The 25,064-nt window shown below is 37.0% G+C and overlaps 1 protein-coding gene across 3 annotated transcripts in view; it reads right to left on the bottom strand.

Annotated features, from left to right (window-relative positions):
• LOC307161392 (zinc finger protein 521) overlaps nt 1–24,560 on the bottom strand; it is a 99,726-nt gene extending 75,166 nt beyond the window's left edge. The window contains exons 1-3 of one of the 3 annotated variants that reach the window (XM_079876061.1): nt 24,396–24,560; nt 23,897–23,949; nt 1,728–1,880 (exon numbers count right to left, since the gene is read on the bottom strand). In XM_079876061.1, coding sequence (XP_079732187.1) covers nt 1,728–1,880; nt 23,897–23,949; nt 24,396–24,499 — 310 coding nt within the window. In that variant the 5' untranslated portion in view covers nt 24,500–24,560. Of the gene's footprint in view, nt 1–1,727; nt 1,887–23,896 lie in introns of all 3 variants that reach the window. The other 2 variants (XM_079876059.1, XM_079876060.1) reach the window with 2 other exon arrangements.
• Nucleotides 24,561–25,064: the final 504 nt, after the last annotated feature.

Raw genomic sequence — 25,064 nt, 5'->3', positions numbered from 1 at the left:
ACCTGAGCCACTAACGTCATGTGTCTGATAACCAACAGCCGCCGCTACAGTGCCGATTGGCTGACAGCAGCACCAGAACGAGCACAGTCTCAAGACCTCCACTAGTCCTCACAGGAGAAAGATGCTTTTTTGCCCATGAATGAATGGTGTAGTCACTGCATGTATTGTGCTAGCTGCGCTAACTAAACCAAGCTAACCAGCCAAACCTTGACCTCTTGATAAAACCTCTTGCTAGGAAAAATATTTGTTGTTTAACACATAATAATTCATTCAATTACACTGTGCCAGTCCTGACATATGTGTCCCATATATATATAGGAAGTGTTAACTCAGATGGAGACTAAAGGGTTCCTGATGGTTTCACACTTAATTCTTCATTATTTTGCCGTTAACATGTGTCTTTCCTTCTCCACCTGTATTTGTCTGACCCTGCTGACCCAATGAGCATTTCACTGTCCAATGGTCATGCCTTAACTGCAATTTCTAGTATTGCATTAGTATTGCATCCTTCTCATGGGCATTTAATAATTTTTGGCATTTCAGTCTGAGTTAAATCTCTTTTTTAGCTTATTTTATCTGTAAAAGAAAATGTCTAATAATTCTGCACACCTGAATATAAGGCGTTTTTCATTTCCAGCCTTCATGAACAAGTTTATATCACTTATAAATGATTAAATACAGAATGAATAATAGTTAAGATTAATGTGGTTTGGAATTGGTCAAATGTGCCTGAATAACGTGCCTGATAATTCTGCACGCACTTGTATACTACCGACACTGCAACAACATAAAGTGGGTTGAAAATCGGCGAAGTTACACTTTAAGGTTCGCATGGCTTACAGTAAATCAGGCTGAAACTTAATGACTGTGTTCAAGCCTTTTCTGCTGAATTTAATCTGTGAAAATGTTATAAAAACAGTGAATGCAAGCCCCTCATTGCGGCGCGGCTGTAATATCAGACCCATCTGAAGCAAAAACGCATTTAATCGTTCACACTGAGTTACGTCTAAACTGGTTTTCAGATACGCAACGTTCCCAAATGACTACTACATTCTTCTCTTTGGCCTCCACAGGGAACTCATTTAAACCACCATCTCAAGTATTGAACAATTAAGATGTATTTGTCAGAGACACAGGGATTTTTAATGAGGGGCCGCTCTGAAGTCGCTGATCAAATACAGCCAAATCAATTATGTAGAAGTACTGACTTATAGAAACCTAATCTCCAAGACAGAGAAAAAGCGGTAATAATGAAGCAACATCGGCTGCATCTGAACATGGCAGACACGAGTCAGTCCTGGGTGTCATCTACAACATAGTGTTTAACTCAATCTTGTACACTTTCCTGTTTCTTTTTTGAATGGATCTACAACTAATGCCGACACATGGGCTCAATGCACAAATGTCAAGGTATTTCTCAATGAATCAGCATTCAAATTATAAAACAGAAAGATATTTGTATGTTTAGCTACGCACAACACTATTAGCTAGCGAAGTCAATGTTTCAAAGAAATTCTGACCATTTTAAAGCAAGCTAGAGGTGATCTGAGTGTGGTTCACAATGCAGTTCACTTCTGAAGGAGCTTGCGCAATTAATTTGTACTTTTGTGCAGTTGCATACATCTTTGTCTGTTATCCCTCTCTCTTATCATTATTATTAGCAATTGTAAAGAGCCTAAAGTGATGGTGTGTGTATAATTTAAAGATGTCCTGTGGTCCTTCTTTACCTGTGAGGTGGCACTGATAAGTCTTGTGTGGCGTGAGAGTGCTCAGGGGCTCAAACACCTGCTCTTCCTCCTCCTCTTCCTCCTCCTCGGGACAGATCTGGCTCCTCAGATGGCCATCTCCTTCATCCTTCGACTCAATCTCAGCAACAGCGTCTGGATCTGAGAGGTCAAGCACACCAGAGATGGTCATCAATGGTGACCCCTACCTTAAGATCTGTTCTCACATTATTCCAGAAGACATGAGATTCTCAGAGATAATAGAGATCTTTTTGTTCAAGCAGTAATTGTATTGATAACTTGCATTACTTTTTATTAGCAACCCCCCCCCCCCCCCCCCAAAAAAAACCATTGATTTCTTTTTCAGTAGGACCAGGGTGGGAAATTAACACTTGCCGCCAGGCAATTGAAGGTAATTTTATCTACCAGAAACACTGTGGCAGACAAATTGTCATGGATTGGCCTTTGACAACAACAATGCATTCTTGTTAAAGTAATGGACGTAATGCATTGAGGAAGAGGTGTTCACAAAGCTGGTGTTTGATTGGCTGCCATTAGATTTAAGCTCTAAGCATGGTTGGAAATAAACTGCAGGACGTGGTCCCCTATTGAATACACCATATAGATTACCTAAGACATAATGTACTATCAGCTGCAAAATAAACAAGAGTGATCAGGACCCTGATGCGAATATCCCTGTTCCTCGACATTATTCTGTGATTACTTATTGTACTCAAGGAACTTCAATGTACGTACCTATTTCAAGTAGCTCAAAGCTTTGTCTATAATGGAGAAACCACTGACTGTTCTCAGATGAACTTATGGGCTCCATTTTGTCCTCAGATTATTGCTCATTTTAGAAAAATTGCCTGGCATGTGGGAATCTTAGGAACACAAATTGCACAGTCTAGCATCAGCCAGTAAATGTCTGCCAAACAGATTTGCCCGGTCACTCACAGCAGGTCGAACTTACTAGTTTTCATATGGAAGGAAAATGTATTTGAAACTAACAAAAAAAGCTTGCTTGCATGTATTTAAATGCATTGTATTATCCGTGCTTGCATTTTTAGGGGCTGAAATTCAACATAGTTGTATATTTAAGCTGTGAATATTTCAATTCAAAACATTTCACACACACACACTTTCATTATTAAAAATTCAATAATCCTTATTCGCCTTCCAGACTTCACTTCCCCAAAAATTCGGTTATTTAAAAATACCACCTATAATTTAAAATTTTCAGTCCATTTTATTTCGCTTTGCAAATTCACTTCCACAAATTCAGGGGTTCGACAGAAAATTCAACATTGCACGTCCTGGAAATGCAATTCATAATCTCCACCTGCTGTAAGTCATCCTCACCAACAGGAGGAGCAAACGCGTGTTGATGAAGACTAGAGCAACGGGAGACGAGAGACAGTCATTCATTCAAAAAAACTGATTTGCAGAAATTGAGTGAAAAGCGGTAAGTATATACTATGATTACAATCGCCAGGATATATGCGGAAAAGCTGTGTTTACGTTTAATTCAACATCTTTATGGTTACTTTTCCCTTATAGGCTATATGTATGCACTAGCACAAAGGAGATTATAAAGTTATCTCTCTCGATTGCTTAGATTCCTTGACTCTATATGGCATCTGCAATGTTATGCTGTAATACTGGGGTTTCCCTCATACATCATACTCCAGGATTCCCCAACGATGCTTAAGGTTAAAATCACTTAATGTAGAGGCGAAATACTTTTGAGCCCTGGCCGGAACAGAAGAATCTAGCCCTGATCCAGGAGACAAAGCAACTGAATCTTCATCAGGACTCTGAACTGGTTCAAGGAACAAAAATAAGTTTTAACAGGAACATAAACAAAAACTAAATCACGTTTAATCATTTTGAACTGAAACCATTTTTTAAAAATTATCATTAAACGGTTAATAACGTTGTTTTATCGTTCTGTTTAATATTTTCATTTGGCAGTCAATCAGTAAGTAATTGAAATAGTAGGGCCTCTGCAAATGTGACGTTGACACCAACGTGAAATGCCCGCGCTCAGTTGTCAAAGTCGCTGCATTAGCTTTTGGATCTCAGGATTTTTTCCAGAGGATATGTGACCAACCGTTAAAGCTTTTTACATTCAAAATTGCAGATAATATCCAGCGTGGTGTGTGTTTTGAAACCAGTGAAAATTGGAGGTTAGTGAAAAACCACTACTACTAAGGAAATTGAAAAAAATAAAACCCCTGTATTTTTAAAATAATTCAACACCATGTGGTCAAAGTTAGTACTGTGGCTTTATGTATGGTCGCATGTAGCATTATATTTTTAACAATTTACCAAAATCAAGCTCAAAATGAGTTACGAGGTTTTTCACCAGTGAATGTCAGAGATCTGTGTTTTATCAGTCATTAACGGTAGCTATGTGGGTGCTCAGTTTTTCCTGTCTTTTAATACATTTGGCCAAAATCATATAATCTTATAACTTATGAAAGATGAAGTGCAGGATGTATTGGCTATGACTAGACGGCAAATACCAGACTTACAGTAGAATCTCTTCTCCGCTCCTCAAACACATAAAACATGAGCCATTACAAACATTGTGTTTTTTGAGTAAAGAAAACACAGTATTTCTTCAAAAACACAGTTCTTTATTTACCCTTGCACTGCAAAGAAGCAGAGACGGTACAAAATAGTTTTTCTGACAGTTTGAGGATCCGCTGGAATCACGAGGTTTAGTCACAAGCTCTTAGTATAAAGTTATATTTAAGTGAAGTATAGGCAAAAATCATTTAGAAAAAGTTTTCATAATGGTAAAAGTAAAATACTGATTCAGCTCAGAAAGAAGCAATGTTTTGTTTGTTTTTTTAAGCCCTGATCTTCATTAAATTCAATGGTTTTTTCTACTATTGGTTCCCAGATGTGACGCATTCTCCACCAGACCTGATAAAACCAGAGTCTATTCTCCAAATATGTGGCATGATCTAATGGATCATTGTGTGAAAGCACAACTAAGAACAAAGAAGTAACATGTGGTGTGATTTCAACTGTAGACTTCTTGAGAGATGGTGTTTAATTTTGCATTTATTTCCTCATACAGACAGCTGTTACTTACTCTAAACCAACATCCAGAAAGTATTTCTGCAGACATCTCATCAGGTTTTCTTTGCAAACTGGTTCATTTATATACATATATAGTTAAAAATAAAAAATAAAAATAAAGTAATAATTATTAGTGTAAGATTTGAAGGTTACAATTACTAAATAAAGACCGGTATTTGGATTTGTTTATTACATAAAGCAGTCATTTGGATTCTGCAAAGATTGGATTACAGCACAATAAAATGGATTACTTTTATTGTCATTTTATGCTGCGTTTGAGGTGTATTTTATGTTTGTTTTTTTTTAGTTACAGCTTTCAGAAAACTGCCGTGTCCCACGGCAAACACAATGCGTGATAAATAATGATTACAGAAATTCAATTAATTTTAAGATTTTAAAGGGTTTTCAAATGATGTAATGTTTTGAAACCAGAAGTCAACCGATTAGTCCCATCATAGATTTGTAAACATTTCTGCAACGATTGACATTTTAGATTGTGTCATACATCAATGTTGTACGTTTTAGTGTGCAAGTATATGCAAGTAAATGTGCATGTGGTAGAACCATATTTTATGTAAAATACATATATAATCACGTTGCATCATCAGACTAAGGAAGGTTACACTACATAACAGTTCATTTCGAGCAGAAGCGATCCGTGAATGAACTCACTGAGAGATGAGCTGCACCTATAGCTGTTATTTTGAGATTGAACATTAACAATCGTTGTGCGAGTGAATTCTCTAGAGATGCTGCCATGGATGTGCACTGCAGTGAGACAGATCAATAACCCAGCGCTTGAGGATTTGACCGCTCTCCTGGAATACACACGAGCCGCCACACAAAGCACTGTAGAAAGAGAGCATTACTGAACAGCTCAGGAAAACATCATAAAGTATTTAAACAATCTCCTTGGTTCTCCTTGTATAGCATGCCATAAAGTCTCACTCTGAAACCTTCATTGTTTCTAAAGCACAGCACTGTCTCACCTGACACTGTCCTGACCATAGGAGAAACTGTTGACTGTCACTGGTAATGCCATTTATTCACCGGTCATACAGTCTGATAAACAAGGGACCCCAAAGCAGAGCATTACATCTTTCCAAGAAAATATAAAATGCAAATATATATTCCTAAGAAATAGCCTATGTGTGAACAGACAGATCTTGAAAAGTGCATGCAGCTTTATCAATACAGAAAAGGCCATGAATTGAAGTGATTTCTCTTTTCCCTCCTTTCTCTAATTCATCCAGCAGCACAAGATCATTCTGTATATCAATCTTCTTTCTCTCTAACACACACACACACACACACTCAGTCTAATGCACTCCTCGACTCATATTCTCGTCCAAAGAATAGCAAGGGCCAGAGCAGTAAAAATACAGTTTTATAAGAGTAAGATAGAGAGACAGCGGGAGAAATGGTTGTAATGAGACGGCTGAAGACACTGATCCCAGCAGCTCAACATACAGCAGCGTTACTCTACAGACAGGTCACACATATACTGTTGCTTATTGCACATTATCACCAGACTCCATGTACACTTTACATTTTTCCTCAGTCAGCTCAATGGCATCTGGTGCAGCACCGGAGGACTTGTGCTCCCAATGCTAGGATGACTAGAGGAAATTACTTTTCACACTATTTTTTTTTATATATATAAGTTTCCACAGATGACTTGAACAACATCCATTGCTCGACTGTCACGTATAAAATAAAGCATGTGACCTGATGGAGCAGAATCAGGTCAAGGATTACGATATTGCAGCAACTGAACATTAATGAATACTTTTTGTGAGAAGAATGGCATACTTTACTTTTCTATCCATAATTTATCTGTTTTGTTCATTTGCTTCTGTTGGTTTCTTCACTTTGATAACATTTCCTTCGCTTTGGTTGTAAATGTGAGGGGAAAACATGGCATTACAGAAAGTTTCACACATCAGGACAGCAATAATAACATAACTGTTTTTAAAGTCAGCATGAAACGAAAGTTGTCATAGTCTTTTCTTCCCTATTGTGATGTTTATCTGAGTAAATTATAGTATTGAGTTTGACATGAGGAATTGATTGGATGGTTGTGGTTTGCTATTGGCTGATCTCATGTGATTGACAGGTTGCTCCGCCCTCATCATCAGAGAAGAGAAGAGATGCTGCAAGAGGGAGGGGAAGTTATTCTGATTCAAGATTACCAGGAACATGAATTTAACCAAATATTTGTGCGTGGATAAATCTTTTAGAATAAACACTGCAATATTTCATAAAGAATGGAATTGTCCAGTTTGATTTCATGGTGACTTTAAAGTACGTGCGCACTATCCATGTTAAACTGTACTAACATACGTACTGTGTATCCAAATCTCCAGTGAGGACGACACATTAAAAAGCATGTCATGTAGGGAAACTTTGATTCAATTTTTTTCTGAAACTGCATAGCGTTTCATAAACCAAAAATATAATTAATCTACAATTCTAATAGCTTTAAGCCCAAAGTTAGTTAGTTAGTTATTTCTGTAAATTTCTCCTTTTTTGTTGACACTTACAGTTCTGCTCATAAGTTTATTGCCTTACCTTAATAATTTTAATAAAATTACAGGAATCATAATGGCAACGCAATGCATTAAGAGCTAGGGGGTGTAAACTTTTGCAACATTTGTTGATTTGTGTAAATTCAGTTATTATTTTGTCTTGTGGACAACACAGTATGTAAACATCTGTGAAACAGCTTATTCAGGACAGTACTAAACAAAACAGCATGACATTTTTAAGATCCCTCTAATTTCGTTAAAATTATTAGCATGCATTTTCTGCTAGGGGCATGTGAACGTAAGGTCAGAACGCTTTTCTAAAATCTCTCAGATGAGAGTGAATGTTTGAAAGAAACAACTCTCCAACATGAAATATCAGTTTGGCCATTTTTGGCCTGAAATATCAGACGCCTTCATCGTCCGTTGTACTGTATTTATGTCTTCACACCAGCACTACATGGCTCGCTAACGGTTGACAGGCTCCAGGTACCATCATCCATATGAGCTTTAAAATAAACACACATGAGAGCTGACCTTTACATGAGACAAATGAAGCAGCAGATCCGCTGGACTCAGTCATGACCTGAATACTGCTCAGCGCCGCTGAACGCCACCATCATGACAGGAGGCATTCATCTACTCAAGCACCACACCTCACATCCATATGCCAGCACAAAGATCTCTGCTGCACCACCGTGTGCAAATCAGATTCACAAATACATTATCCATCTGGGCTGGCTTTCATAGCACACATATACAAAGAAAAAATAAGAGCAGGGACACATTAAGCCATAACGTCTCCTCATAATGGATATTTGAAAAGTGATGGTGATCTCTGGGAGACGTTTCTAAAAGTGCTGGATTCTTATATCTAAACTTTATGAGCTAGATAAATTCATTGCATTAAATTTCAGTAAAATGCTGATACATTTAACAACTGCTAGCTTCATTCTTGCATTTTCAACTGAAAAGGTCAAAAAACACGTGGATACACGCTTCAAAAAACTCTTGAAGTGTAAATGTCAATTAAGTTGTAAAAAATATTTAAACAGAACTAATAAGTGGAAAAAACTCACTGTGTCACTATTATGTTCAGTTTTTCATTAGTCACGTTTTCCTTTGTTCAGTTTTCCCGCCACTCCTTTGTTACCATGCTCACCATTATTAGTTCATTTGTACCAGCTATTAATCATCTCGTTTGAGTTTGTTACTTAAAGTTGTGCCCTTGCCTTCATTCCCTGTCCGACCACTGCTACGTTAAGTTGTGTTTGCTATCGCCTGTCTGCCTACCTAGTTTATTAAAGGTCCCATTCCATGGATTATTTTTATTATTTAATAATGTTTCCAGGGGTGCCCTTATAATGTTAGTATGTTTTTTAGATCAAATTTTTTTATAATTTAGAAGTAAAAGGCATATTTCCTAGCCTGATTTCATTCCCTGGTTTGAACACTCTGTTTGAGGGGGCGTGTCTGCTGTGAGACTTCAGTGTAAACGCCCTCTGCTGTGATTGGCTGACATGCTTGCATATGAAATATCTGGCATTACATGTGGAACTATCTGGAAAACTTTTACTATTACAGCTATTATACGTTTTTACTATTACAGCTATCTGGATTAACGAATCGTGAGAAGTTTTTTAAGTATTTAGATCTATTCCCATCACATAAAAGGTTGCAGTGATGAGCATTGAGCAGATGACAGCCTGTTGATCGCGTGAAAGATCTTATCATTGCAACGCAGTTTCTGCACTCACTAATGATTTCACCAATGCAAACATGAGGTATATAAATACAGTAAGAGCTTCGTTGTGCAGTGTAACAGCGTCATTGATTTCATAACGAGTTTTGGCAAGTGTCCAGATAAACTCGCGCTGTGTGATTGACAGCTTGGCCGATTGGAAAGGGATTGTTCTTTGATCGCTTTCTGTATATTAATCACAGTTTAAGTAAGATTATTTTCATCCTACTAAGAGAAACGATGTGAAGAGTGATCGCTACTTCCATATTAAATCACTACTTACCGCTTGCTGGAATATAGTTGAAATTGCCCCCTTCGTCAGTATGAAACGCTGAGAGAAGGTTATTTCCCTGCTTGATATTATCCCAGGTTAGAAAAACAGTCCGTGGTGAAATGGACAGAGCAAACTAACAACTTCGAATTAAACTTTTGCGGTATCCGATTATAGATAAACATCAACCACGTCTGTTGACATTTCGCCATCAATACGCCTGTGTTCCTGTGGGCGGAGGTTACGGTTCTAGTGACATCATTAAAGAAGGAAGTAGAGGGGTGTAGTCCAATCCAGCCGTTTTTTGTAGTCAACTTCTGTTAAATAAAATATTTCGCTTGGCATTGAACTTTGAGCTTTATAATTTTACAGATATTATTTATACTCTAACAACAACATTACACACTAACTAAAGTTTGAAACATGGGATCACATAGAACGGGACCTTTAAGGTGAAACTTTGAGTGTACTGAACTTGATCTGTCTGTCTGAAAAACAACATGACACACTGTTCTTGTAGCTTTAATATATCCTCCTGGGACCCAAGAATAGACTTTTGTCCACTGTAGTGGACATTATATTTGAGTGAATTTCTCTGACGTCATACATGTCACATGACACAACCTGGGTGTCCTGTAAAGAGCACATTCAGGACTTTTCAGAGATACCAAATGTTTGGAGGTTTCACCATGAAAACAACTTCTCCTTGGTCTTTAAAAATGTCTGACATTAATTTAGTGATCAAATGTAGCATTCTTATGGAAATATGATAATATATTGTAATTATAATTTAAATTGGACTACTTTTCAAATTGTATTTCATAAAACAACATCTCAGGAAAATGTTATGGGGTTTCAAATAAAAAAAATATTTTCTGTTACAGAACAGGGCGTTGATTTCACACATGTCCACTGTAGAGGACACCAGGACTTAAATCATGTTTATCAGGCATTTTGTGAGACACAACAAGTGAATATGGAAATAAATTATACATCAATATTCCTATAAAATATTAGATATTATTATTAAAATGTTGCCAATTATTACTCCAATTATTACACTTCTTTTTTCATTAAATGTTGCTCCAAGAACACATTAAGGTGCAAATTAGATACAGTTTATATATACATTGCATTGAATGGGAATATTAATTTATGGACATTTTACCCACATATTGCATAATGTAAAATGGTGTATCAATTCATTCCGTTATTTCTTTCATAACATAGTTGAGAATAATCTTTATACAAATTTTGGTTGAAAAAATCCTGAAACCCCCAAATTTATCGGTGATTGAAAAAAAAATCCCATTGTTTTTGCCTATACATATCCTCCTGGGACCCAAGAATAGACTTTTGTCCACTGTAGTGGACATTATATTTTAGTGAATTTCTCTGACATCATACATGTCACATGACACAACCTGGGTGTCCTGTAAAGAGCACATTCAGGACTTTTCAGAGATACCAAATGTTTGGAGGTTTCACCATGAAAACAACTTCTCCTTGGTCTTTAAAAATGTCTGACATTAATTTAGTGATCAAATGTAGCATTCTTATGGAAATATGATAATATATTGTAATTATAATTTAAATTGGACTACTTTTCAAATTGTATTTCATAAAACAACATCTCAGGAAAATGTTATGGGGTTTCAAATAAAAAAAATATTTTCTGTTACAGAACAGGGCGTTGATTTCACACATGTCCACTGTAGAGGACACCAGGACTTAAATCATGTTTATCAGGCATTTTGTGAGACACAACAAGTGAATATGGAAATAAATTATACATCAATATTCCTATAAAATATTAGATATTATTATTAAAATGTTGCCAATTATTACTCCAATTATTACACTTCTTTTTTCATTAAATGTTGCTCCAAGAACACATTAAGGTGCAAATTAGATACAGTTTATATATACATTGCATTGAATGGGAATATTAATTTATGGACATTTTACCCACATATTGCATAATGTAAAATGGTGTATCAATTCATTCCGTTATTTCTTTCATAACATAGTTGAGAATAATCTTTATACAAATTTTGGTTGGAATAAATCCTGAAACCCCAAAATTTATTGGTGATTGAAAAAAAAAATCCCATTGTTTTTGCCTATACATATAATTTCATGTCATTTTATTTTTTAAACAGCTTAGTCCTGGCGTCCACTACAGAGGACATAGCATAACGTATGAATAAAATATTATTTTTCAAAAATGTTTTTTTACCATTTGTTTATTGTGCTCTAAACAGTGTGATGACATGGAAAAAAACTAAATTCACAAAACTTTTTTTTTCTGGGTCCCAGGAGGATATAATTTCATGTCATTTTATTTTTTAAACAACTTAGTCCTGGCGTCCACTACAGAGGACATAGCATAACTTATGAATAAAATATTATTTAGCAAAAATGTTTTTTTACCATTTGTTTATTGTGATCTAAACAGTGTGATGACATGGAAAAAAAATAAATTCAAAAAACTTTTTTTTTCTGGGTCCCAGGAGGATATCTAATTTAGATCTAAAGTGAATGTACTTTGAACATTACAGTGCTTTTTTGTCTATTGCTTCCAATTAGTTTTTTGTTTTCTTCTTCATTTTCTTATTTACTTGTCTTTTTTTGAAGCAAAGTGTATTTAATTGAAAAATGTTAAAAGGCTCTTTATAATTATTAATTTAATTATTAATTATTTATAGTTAAAAAGTTAAATGGAGTGTGTTTAACAGCAAATACATTTTTGCTGTGGTATCGGAATAGATATTATGAAATTTCACTGTAATTGGTACAGACTGCTGAAATTTGGTAAATATGACTATATGGAACACACTCACTCTCATCTTGCATTCTGTTTAAGATAAATAATACGCAAACTGGGATAAAGAGAGATCTTTGAGGAATAAATTAGTTTACTCCACACTCAAGAAGCTACACTTGAACATTCACTTATAGGCTTAAGAGATATATAACCACTTATACACTATACACTCATACATATTTCAAATCTCTGTTCTCGCCATCTCCAAAAAAGCCAAGCCGATGTTGATTCTTGTTTTATTACGAGCTCTGTCACATTTCTCTTTTCTCCAGCAGACTCTCCTCTGTTTGGAGTTTGTTGAAGCCTGAAAAGGGGAAAACCCTAAAGCGACATTGGAACATTTATTTTTTGCTATGTTTCTTTAGCATTTTGTGTCAAACAGATGCCATGATTGTAGACCAGACTCTGCAGGACTAAACTATGCAGGACAGCAGCCCAGCAGGACCGAGCTTGGACACCCATGACCTAGAATTGGACAGCTTTGTGAGAGAAATGTTATAAAAATGTCACGTTTCTTGACCTTAAACAACCATACAGCAACAGTGGAGTGTGTGTTATCTGCACTATTAGCATTTAAAACAGCACAATTATTTTAACCAGCAATTGGTTTACTGACTATTTGGCCTTAAATGGAACCATGTAGTTTCCTTATATTGCTTTGAAGTGTTACGGACAGTTAAACACGCCGCTTACCTTTATATCAGCTGATTTAGATGTTTTAAACTTCTCTTTTATTCTACTTTTCTACTTTATATCAAACCTCCATCTGTATGTAAATCACTCACCACATATATTTTACAAATACACAGAGTTTTCAATGCTGAAAGAACAGAATAAAGCATTACCATTTAAAATAGCAGTCTGCCTATGGCTCTGGTGCTCTTCTGTCACAGAGAACGAGAATTTGACTATTAGCTGATGTCCTTTAAAGCCCATAACAGAAAGCAGAAAAATCCATATTTGTTGACCATTAATATTGATGAGGACACAACCCCCTCTGGTGCTTCCCCAATGTCTATGATGGTTACAGTATGTTTGTTTGATATGATTTCTAAAAACAAATCCTTACATTTTTTTGTACAAATGCCAACTTTCCAGCGAATATGTAACCTACACTAAAAGACCAAAAACAACGTCTTTAAATGCCAATAAAGTGCTTTTTACAGGTACCAATGTCTTCCATCCACACAGTTTGTGCTGCAAAATGTGTCTGCCACTTCATTACAGCCTCATTCTCTACCCATTAAACCGAAAATGTTCCTCCTGTATGCCAGGTGTACAGAACTAAATGGATTTTATGAGCAGGAGGAGAACAAAGACTCCCACCTGCTTCATGAGAAATGAAGCTTTCTGCGAGGAGACTTCAGCTCTACCCCTGCGGTCTCCATTATACCTCCACTATCTGCACTTTCATTCCCTGGCACAGAGGAACGGGACGCCTGACGGGACCTCCCCGCTGCTCGCTGGCACTGACTGACAGTGCAGAACAAAAAGTCCTCCATTACACACAATAGAAGCAAAAGGAAGGCTTTCTGGTCAAGCACAAAGATGTATCAAACATCAGCCAAATGATCCAAAACCAAGATCATCTAAATGCAAAAATATAATTTAATTGAGTCACCAGTGGAGTTATACTGAAGAGTCTGGCAGTGTATTTCAGACCGACAGACTGGAGAGCTGATGGAATTATACTCATGCTCTTTGGCTCAGTCTTATTTCAAACTACCTTTGCATCCCTGATCTTTAAGCATTAAAGGCAGGGTAGGCGATTTGTTCCAGTAATTGTTTTGTTATGCTGGTTCAAAGTCTCTTCAAGTTAAGTGGTCTAAAAGTATTTATATGTGTGTGTGTGTGTGTGTGTGTATATATATATATATATATATGTATGTATATTGTCTGTGGAAGGCGTAGGACCATAAAATGTTCATCCAGTCATTGCATACAAAAGCAACGATACGATGCCTACCTGCCTGTCGATATGCATTTCCATACCTCCGCGCAGATATCACACGTCATGAGCGTGTTTCATGCCGTGAATTAGACAGACGTTAGTCACAGAGTACCGCAAACGAAACAGCAGCCGCCTTTTACAGTTCCTCCTCACCCAAAACAACCAGCTTATGCTGCTTTCACAACATAACTACTGTAATCAGGAAGAGATGGAAACCCGTGACGTTATACTCAGAGCGGTTTGTGACTCGGATTTATACGTTTCTATGTCCACGTTTCGAGGTCACTGCTCTTCAAGTTGTTTGTTCATTATTATTGTAATGTTATGTGCTTTGAGACTTGCGGTAGTTTAACGCCGTCTCTCGTGTGACTCTTTGCAGACTCTACTGTACACGATCATGTGTTTTGGAGACGCTCTTGAAGGGGGAGGATTCTGGAATCCACTGCTGCTTCAATGTACATGTAATGAGTGATTATAATCAAGGTATTAATCAATATGTTTCCTTCTAAATATCAAATGAGTTGAATGACTTCTCTGGAGATTTTACTTTGTTATAGAAGTTACCAGTGTGATTACTGAAATGTTATTTTCATGTATTCTCTAATGTCTGTATTTGATATCTGAATGCAGTAACAGTGCTTGCCTATTTATCCCAGCTTCCAGAAATGAAATAGGGACTTGTTTTGTGTTTGAGAAAGGTCTTCACGTGTTAAAACATATAGTGGTCATTGAAGTCTATAGTTTAAGGGACCATTTCTTTGTTAAAGCCTTCCTTTCCCGTCAGACTGAAGTGTAGCTCTCCTTGAGAGAAAGAACTCATTATCATGATGTTTTGACAGGACTCTCCTGTTTATAGTTAGAGCCTGGCCAAATCCAACCTTAGAAAAGCTGTGTGTCGGTGTGTGTGTGTTAGTCTTTTTGGTTACAGGTTAAGGAACAACTGCATTATTGGAGATTGACTGAGTTGTTGTTCGGGACATGCTGGCACCTAGCAACCCAAATCTGAGACCTGGAAGGTCACGACGTGCCTAACTTCAGGGTCAGAGTGTTAGCCGTATAATCCATGGAGATATGCTTCAGTCTATCTGTATATGTGTGGAAAATTACTATGTTTATCTATTTCTTAGCCAATCAGAAACTGCACCTGAAGCAAGGACGTAGCTTAGACCTTGGTGAAGGGTATAACTGCTGTGATCTTTGTAACTGTAAGCGGGTCGGCCTACGAACTCCTGTGTGAGTCTTGAAGCTCTTGAAACTCTCTTCAGTAAAACTTTTCTTCAATTTATTATAATTCTGACTCCGGGTCTTCTTTCAAACATCTGGTCCTTGGGTCCTAAACTGTTGCCCCCTAACACTCTGAAGGGATGGTGGGATCTTTTGCTGTCAAAAAAGCTTGCTATTGCTAGCCTCTCCGAAAATTGCATACCCTACTTGTAAGTGTCTTCCTTAATCTAGCTTTTAAAGAAAGCAGAGTCACATTTAAAGACAACTAAAAGGTAACGTTTGGCCCTCTAGCAGTAAAAAAACAAACTGCATGTATTTTGCAGAAGAACATTGTTTTGGTTGTGCTTTGGCTCTGCGTGACTATGAGGATTAATATGGTTCTTTTTCATAACTAAAAAAAGAGAGACTATCCTTCTGCTCACAAAACATTGACTACTAGCCTTAAGACATATTACCAGCTTAGATGGAAACGATCTCAAGCTGACAAGCTGAAGACATTACTGTAGCTTTACCCATTAATAGACACAGTCAGGGATTGAAATGAACTTTTTCACTCACCGGACAATTTTGGCTACTATATTTTTAAGTTACCGGCCCTTTAGAACTTCTACTAGCCAAAAGAAAAAGAGAAAAAGAAATTAACCAGATTAACCATGTCACAGCTTGCGCAAATATTTATTTATTTATTTATTTATTTATTCATTCATTTCATAAAGTTTGGGATTTCATACATTCATACATTTCATACATTCTTATTTAAACAAAATCCTGTCATCGAGCCATCTCCAGCTTCCTCTTTCATCCTCATCACCAACAGATGGATACAGTGGACAGATCAATACAGTACAAAGAAGACCAAAAAATTTTTTTGTCTTTTCTGTAAACCAAACGCTTTTTAATCTCCGCTATTGCTTCAATGCAAACGAACAAGCGTGCCGTTATTTGTTGCGTAGTGGTGGGCATGTTCAAGTAAGCCAAATATTTGCAGATTCTGCGCAATACACTGTATTTAATAGATCACGATGACTCACGAGTTGAGTATTTGCGCAGATTTGGCTTACACAGTCTTTCCCAGCAAAGTGAGTAAACATAATAACACGCCAAATTGGCGAGTGATTTGACAGCATTACCCACCACAGTTGATTTTTACATGCATTTAGCCGGTTGGCGGGTGTTCATTTCAAACCCTGGACATGGTACTTCCTTGAAAATAAATTCCACCACAGCACAACATTAACCAATGAAATAACTCTTCACAATAGATAATGCTTTACAATCAACTCTGTTAGAGAGATACATATGCCAATTTATTTGTTCAATAAATCACCTTACTCGCCTGTTGAGTAATAAAAACACCATCATCTCCACGTCGCTTTTACAACATTTCAATTCTCTCCATCTCTGAAAAGCCGAGCTAATGTTGATTCTTGTTTTATTACGAGCTCTGTCTCATTCTCTTTTCTCCAGCAGACTTTCCTCTGTTCGGCGTTTGTTTTAAACGAGTGATTCTCCGGAGGTTGGAGATTTAGCGGCTCCATGTCAACCTTTCTCACTCATTCTACAACTAACCTCTGCCATACATAGTGAACCTCTGTCAGTTACATAGTATACCTTTAAAATGTTCATTTAACCTAAATGTGAACACTGTTTTATCCATGTAAGAAAGTGACGAATTACTCCTTTCTGCCAAGACTGTGACAAAACCTTCTAGACCTGACCCATGTAAACCCAGCAGCAGAAACTATATTATAAAATGACAGGGAAAATCCAGCAGTTTATCATTACTTCTAGAGGTGTAATGAGACTCTTCACATGACTAACACCTGACCGCTTTTTTAAGCTACATATTTCCCAAGTAAGCTTTGGGATATTGCACAAAAATGCAGTGTAAAACCATAAGTAATTGTTCATTTGTACTAGAATACATTTTTTAAATAATGATTTCTACTTATAGACATATTGGCTATGGTCAGTTTTTGGGATTTACAACATTTACTACCAGGTGTGAATCTCGAAATGTCCTGTTCAAACAGCAAATTACAGTATGAATGTGAAACATGAGTCAATGTGTTCTCTGACTAGTAACCATAGCGACAGTGACCAAAGTGAGTGGAGTCATATCACTTTTGACACGACAAGAGTCAAATCGAGCTGCGACTTCATCCGAAACCTCCTGAAAATGTACATGTGTGTTTGGTTATAGAATGCGGTTCACTCCTGTAAATATCTGAACTGTGTGTGAACGTCACTGTATTAAGGACTCACATACAAGACAACCGTATTTTGCTGCTGTGTAAACGTGGTCATTGTTTGTATTGCACTTTTAGAAGTACTTCAGGTAGCTTTTATAGTGGAAAATATATTGTGCAATAATTATTCTATAGTAGTTTGGCGTTCTTATGTTCTACCACAAATGCATTAGGGAAAGTATTTTAAGAATTCTATACATTTTTCAGAGATTGACTTTGTGAACAAAACTTTTTTCAGATATCAATAAGCAGTGAAGCAGTCGTTGTTAAAATGTTTTATCTAAGAAATAATAATAAATGATTACACCAAATTTCTTATGTTTTCTTGACAAGAATTTTCTTTAAATAGTTATTGTTTATGATTTTAGGACAGATATTTTTGATTTGTGATGTATTCAAGTCATTTTGTGTGTGAATTTCATTTTTACTGTATTTCTGAATATATTAGGAGATACTGACCCAAAAAACACTTACCCAACTGCTTCTATAAAAACGTTTTACTTACTTTATACTTACAGCGTACTTCTAGACTGTAGGAAATAAAATGAGCATTTGCATGAAATTAAAAGAGTCTTCTTGACAAAGTACTGTTCTTAAAATATATATGATCCATAAATGTGTGTGATTTATTTTCACTGAAGGAAGAAAAAATACATCAATATCATTTTTCAGATTTATAGATGTGTGAGGAGGGCCACAAAAGCACAACACAGCTATAAAGCGAGACCATCATCGTTTAAAGTTATGAAGTAAAATGTGATCATATTTTCCATTTTATTTTACACTGCAAAAGACCATTGAAGTTAAGCAGAAAGTCATTACTCCTAAGACACAACAAGGACAGTGATACCACTGTTTAATGACTTGTTATGCTTCCTAATGATAATGATAATCATCATATTTTAATGTGACATCAAAAGTTAATGAGCACTTCATCACGGACCACTAACAGTAAAACTACATCTATGAACATTCGCTATGTTTGTCAACTGGAATGCCTTCAATACCATTGGCTGTTGTATTATCCAATGGCAAATGGCACAGAAATGTACACACAATACAAAATTGAAGTATGTAAGTTAGACATTGCCAATAAATAAAATGCCTCGATTCTGGTTGGCTGGAAGGGGTACGTTAAAACCATGTAATGCACAGGTAGTTCTAGTCAGTTTAATCACTGTTCTATATTAATGTGCTGCTTTTATTGAAGCGCGCACACACACACACTCGCACACAGAGATGGGAGATTGTGCAGTGCATACACAAAAACATATTATTTATCTTAGCTACTGAATTCCTAGATTATATTTCTTAGCAACGAGGTGTAACGGCTGTTTTTGAAGAAATTAAACTCACAGCTTCAATGTTAGGAGAGAGATATTACGGTGAAATGTCATATACGGTATGTATCCTGTTGTGACGTTGTTGGTCCCGGTTCATGATGGAGGATGGAAAATAAAGACGCACACTGACTCAGCTCTTGGTTGTTTATTGCATATCACACAAACAAGAGACGCTGCACAGACGCAGGTAATTCACACATTCACCTCGCTCTCTCTCGAGAAATGATTTAAATAAACTTTATAACTCAAATAAAAGTAATCTTAGCGCACTATACTTGTCTCTGTGCCAGATTTAAAGGGTACAGAATGTTAGATCTCATGAGTCAAAGCTGACAAAAATAACTGTCAATAACATTTTGCACTGCAAACATCAATGTCAGCTTTAACTTGTCAGGGTTGGCCAGTAATCATGGTATAAACAGCATAAACCATGGCTAGCTGTGCATTACACGACTTTAATGCACTTTGCGTCAGGTGGTTCTTTCTAAAGCGGATTATCCCTTGTATACACAATGCATGCATAACATAATTTATTATTAAGACATGGCCATGTACAACAGCCGAACACTTAAAGGGATACTTCACCTCTGGGAAGATGAATGTGTATTTAAAATAGGTCATTTAAGTAGAAGAAATGTGAAGAAATTTTTTAATTTGGAGCTTTCTAGACTGAGAAAAGCCAGAAAATGTATTTTTGGCTTATGTGGATGAAAGACAACAACTCCCAGAATGCACTTGCTTCGCTGCCTTAGGAGGCCACGCCTACCGGTAAGGGAGCGCAGTTGAAAACAAACAACAAGACTAGCCTACGTGATGAGTTTGCGAGGGATTTAGAGATCGCCCAAAATGTCCGGGATTCGGCTTTTGCGTTCTACAGTCGCCATTCATCATGTTTACTGTGGCGAGCAGGATGAGGCTGACGGGAGAACGGCGCGAGGCCGGTGGCGTCATTACTGAGACGCGCCGTGTCTCGCATCTCTCACGGAGGAGCGGGAATTTTCTTAGCAATGTTAAAACGCACATCAACCGATCACTTGTTTAGCGTTCATGTAAACACTACATTCAGATTCACCAATCGGAATGAATTCAGTTAGATTGAAACAAAAGGTGTGCATGTAAACAATGAATGGCGACCGCAGAACGCAAAAGCTGAATCCCGGACATTTTGAACGATCTCGCCCGCCGGACAAGTCCGGGAAAAGGAGGATGGTTTTCCCTACTTACTCAGCTTTCTCCTACTACTCAGCTTTCTCCACAGAACAAGAGCCTGCTAGCTTAGCTTCCAAAGAAAAACGGCTGACACTGTGTACATTCTGTGAGTGAGATCCCTCCCTCTATGGGCGGGCTGAAAACATGCGGAACAACGCCATCTACTGGCTGTAGTCTTTAGCCTCTGGCCAGAAAATCCTCCGATGACGCAATATGACGATTTTTGCGTCATCGGAGGATTTTTTCCAGACAAAAAATACATAAATCTCTTGTCTCAGGGGGATATGAGGGTGGAAAGCACGGTAATTCGAAAATACTACAGGTTTTCTACTAATACAAAGCTTAATGCTAAATCCTGAAGTAACCCTTTAAGATGTTCACAGATTTCTGAAAAGATTACAAATGATGTCCATTTATCAGCCAGAAAGCTACAGATAAGTAATCTAATACAGTCAAAATATTTGCATGATTTGTGAAAAATAGTAGAGCTGGTATTTTATATATAATGCTCCTCAACAAGCATCCAACTAATGTACAGAAATAAAGGCACTCTCGTTTATGGCCATCAGGAGCCCTGTCTCACAGACACAGAGAATCTACAGTAGCACAGAGAATACTGCAAAACACAGCGGAGGACAGTGTGTGTGTGTGTGTGTGTGTGTGTGTGTGAGCGTGCGTGAGTGTGTGTGTGTGTGTGTGTGCGTGTGTGTGTGTGTGTGTGTGTGTGTGAGCGTGCGTGCATGCGTGAGTGTGCGTGAGTGTGTGTGTGTGTGTGTGTGAGCAAGCGTGTGTGAGTGTGTGTGTGTGTGTGTGTGTGAGCAAGCGTGTGTGTGTGTGTGTGTGTGTGTGTGTGTGTGTGTGTGTGTGTGTGTGAGCAAGCGTGTGTGAGTGTGTGTGCGTGTGTGTGTGTGTGTGTGATGCAGATGTGCAGCTCTGAGTAAATGTCAGCATGAGAGGAGAAAGTGTTTGCATACGAGCGGATGATGTATGTCTTTGGCCTGTGGACATGTATTCCCTTAAGTAATAACGCTGTCACCCTTGTCCAGCACATTATATATTAAAATGGCCTTTTGCAAAAAAAAATAAAAATAAATGTATGTATGAATTCTCTCCCCCCAAGATCAAACTCACAACTCGTATCGTATTTAATCCACATTCAGTCTCCATGACAGAAGATTTCACACTCAGTGCCCACTGACCTCCATCACCTCTACATATTCTCCTCCATCACACACACACACTTCACTCATCCAGTGCCAGAGCGTTTACAATGTGAACAGTGTAAGAAGACGGTATATAAGTGTTTCTTTACAGCTCAAACAGCAGAGCATGGCACTAGCAACACCAACACACTGCGTGAAATTACCAAGGAATGAATGTATTGATAAAATGTAGATGTTGAAAATGCAAAGTTGTTTTGGATAAAAATGCTAAATGTCAAATGTGTGTGTATAGTTGCAACAAGGAAAATCAAAAAATCAACTAAATTCAAGTAGCTAATATTCATAAGAATTCATCACTTTATATTATGTGTCTTGAACTACTAGTATGTACTAACATTTAAATTAATCATTTGATACAATGCACTTATTATGTACATACATGTTTTTACATTGTACTATTAAAAAACAGCATGTAATTACAGCTGTATATAAGGCCCCACTTAATATTAGGTGTCTTTAACTAGTTACGTAAAAATATAGAGTACAGTGAACTTGTTGTGTTGAAAACACTTGTGCTGTTATTGAGGAGGATCCGGGTCAGGTTAGGACAGGTTTAATGGTATGAGTAGAGTTAAGGGGTAGCAGTATTGACAATATAATATTGTAATTATTATAGATGTCATTACAGAAATGAATTACAGCTGTAGTTAGTTACAGAAGTAGATGCATTTACAGCATAAAAAGATGTAAACAAGATTTGTATAAAATTATCACGTAACACTTTATTTTACAGTGTCATTGGTACACATTGGTACACTTTGTAGAAATAACTACAAAGTATACAAAATTACATGCAACCATACCTAAACCAAACCCTAATCCTATAACCCTAAGTACATAGTTAAATATTATTACTCAGTCCATAAATGTATAAATATACTGTAATACTGACACTTAAAATAAACTCTAACCAATTATCATTAACTGTTAGCGGGGTAAGATGAGGGAAGAATCCCCCATTAAGAACAATGTGCATTTACTATTAAATTGAATATTTAGATAATTAAATTCTATTTAAATTCGTTTTTTGGCAATTCAGTTGAAAAGCTGAACCTAACCGATGACAGACAAAGCAGAATCCAGGCAAAGAGAATCATCTTAAAAGGTAAATTTATTTACTTATTTACAAGGATGTGAATATATACATGTTTAATTGCCCATATGTGAATTAAAGAGATATGTCATAATATTCAAATTGCTTCATTTCACTCAATGAGCCTATAGATATTAATGAATAGCGAAGATGAAATGTGCATCTAACTCATGGAATTATTCAATAATAATAACCCCATGAATTACAATAAGTTTACAATTAAATATAATAACACTAGAAACAACAAGTAACTCAGGGCCTCCTGTGCAGTTTTGCCAATAATAATAAAACAAATACTCCACAAATCCCTCATTAACAAATGAAGAGTTCAGATGCAAAAGCCTCTAAGTGCCATCTGAAATTTTCTTCTATGATCATTTTTATCAAGCTCGTATAAGTAAGTTCAGTAATTTCACTTAAATGGCAATGCAAATGACCTATTAATTGTCATTTAAGTGAAATTACTGAACTTAAATATAGGCTACAAGCTTTATAAAAATGATCATTCTAGAAGAAAATTTCAGATGGCACTTAGAGGCTTTTGCATCTGAACTCTTCAAATCGACACTAAACTTTGATATTCAACTTAGATCACCATTTCCCAGAGACTATCTCATCATGTTACTCATGTTACCTCATCTTACCCTAGAAGTTAAAGACACTTGATATAAAGTGGTTCTAATGTACCAGCAAGTTTGTTTCTGACTCCTTTGTGGAATTATAACATAGACAGCATTACTTTATAGTGCTCATTCAAAATGTCAAAATAATTTAATAAAACAGAATACCTGTCTGAAATAACAGAGAAATATGACATAACTATTCTTAAAATTAACTAAATTAATAATAATAAATGAATTCATTAAAAAAAAAAATCTGATTCACCCCATTGTGTGTGATTTTATTTTCAAGCATAAGTTATTAAATCCATTGCGACATATAAAGAATATCATCATTGGTAAAGTCTCTGGCTTAGTGATTATCAAGTCCATGTTGTAATGGTCAATCGATGTGTCGTGATATTTATCCTACTGGTTGTCGCCCACTTTCATGGTAAGCTCCAGTCACGTGATGCGTCACTCCAAACTTGCATGCCAATTTAACATCCATATCATATGTCATCACTTACACATATGCAATGAAACCCACAGACATAAAACACAGAGCAGAATGGCATTCTACTTCCTGTTGCCAATTCATTCTGACCTTTGTAAATAGCCACTCAGATACATTAAGTAGTTCATAACGCAAACCTTTGGCTTTTATAGTTGTTCATGAAATCTCGCGCATTGAAACGTTTGCGTTCACGCGCGCTGCCTGTGGAAAAACGGTGTTGTATAGCACATGCATATACCGTGGGAAGCTGTTTGACACCCTATTTTCCTTTCTTGAAAGCCCGTTATACAGGAGGAGGTTCACTTACCTTTCAGAGCTCTTGGTTTGGCTTGTTTGCGACGCGACATCCTACAGAAACCCGCCGAAGATCACACATCTAGATCTATATCTCCAATATGATCATAAAGCTCTTTCAGTATAACACCAGATTACTGCACACTGAGGTAAAAATCACAGTGCTGTTGGTCAATTCCTGTTGTAGCCTATCTGTTTAAACAGCTGAAGAGTTAAAATGTCATTTCCATCTACTAATATCTTACACATGCTTTATTTTATCTGTTATAAGTGCGCACGACAGACCTCAAACGCGCTGTAAATGATCGGGGAAAAAAACTAATAAAGCGAAAAACGAGTAAAAGAAATAATTATTTCCTCACAATGGCACGAACTAAAGACTAATTGAGGCTGTCAAATTTCTCATTTCATCTGAGAATCAGAACTGAGTCTGTTGTGGGTTTTTTTAAATAAAAAAAAATGAGAGAGAGAGATTCAGAGAGGAACATGCGAGCTCCCTCCTCATCACCAACCTGCGAGGTCTCGCTCTGCGCTGTCGCTCCGGTAGTCCACATAATAATGGAAAATGGAAGCGAGGCCCCCAAAGCCATGAGGACGGCTCCAGAGGGGGCCCCATCCCCGCGGGGACGCGCCCTGTGCGTAATCACGGAGGAAATCATTGTCAGCCTGCTGCTCTCAAACACTGACAGAGAGGCATGATTAAAATCCGCGGGAAGTCGGCAAGATCTGGCGCGTGGATCCCGGAGTCGCTGGATCCGGAGCCCTGGACTTCTGTCGCGTCTTATGAAGGAGGATTGGTCCCCCTTCTGGTAGACACCACTCAATAGACCTGGCTCTGTGAGAAATGTACATGCAGATATAGCCATTCAAATACATAACCATTTTACATATTTCAGCTGAATATTACATTTCAAATCGAAAGGGTTGTGCCTCCTCCCAATGGAGTAGTCGTAGTTTATTGATCCCAGTTAATTTCCCAACTGGGATTAATAAAGTACTACTACTACTACTACTACTACTACTATCCACTGGGTTAACAAACACAGTTTTATGGAACAAATTTGTGTTTCAGCATGCAAAGACGTTAGGCTAAACTGAAACGATGTTATGCCCACTGACTGCCTCCTAACATCTGATGCATAATTTTACATTCACATTTATTCATTTAGCAGATGCTTTTA

This window comes from Squalius cephalus (assembly GCF_949319135.1).
Source record: "Squalius cephalus genome assembly, chromosome: 7".
In the NCBI taxonomy this organism is placed as follows: Eukaryota; Metazoa; Chordata; class Actinopteri; order Cypriniformes; family Leuciscidae; genus Squalius; species Squalius cephalus.
This window is presented reverse-complemented; position numbering and strand designations above follow the sequence as displayed.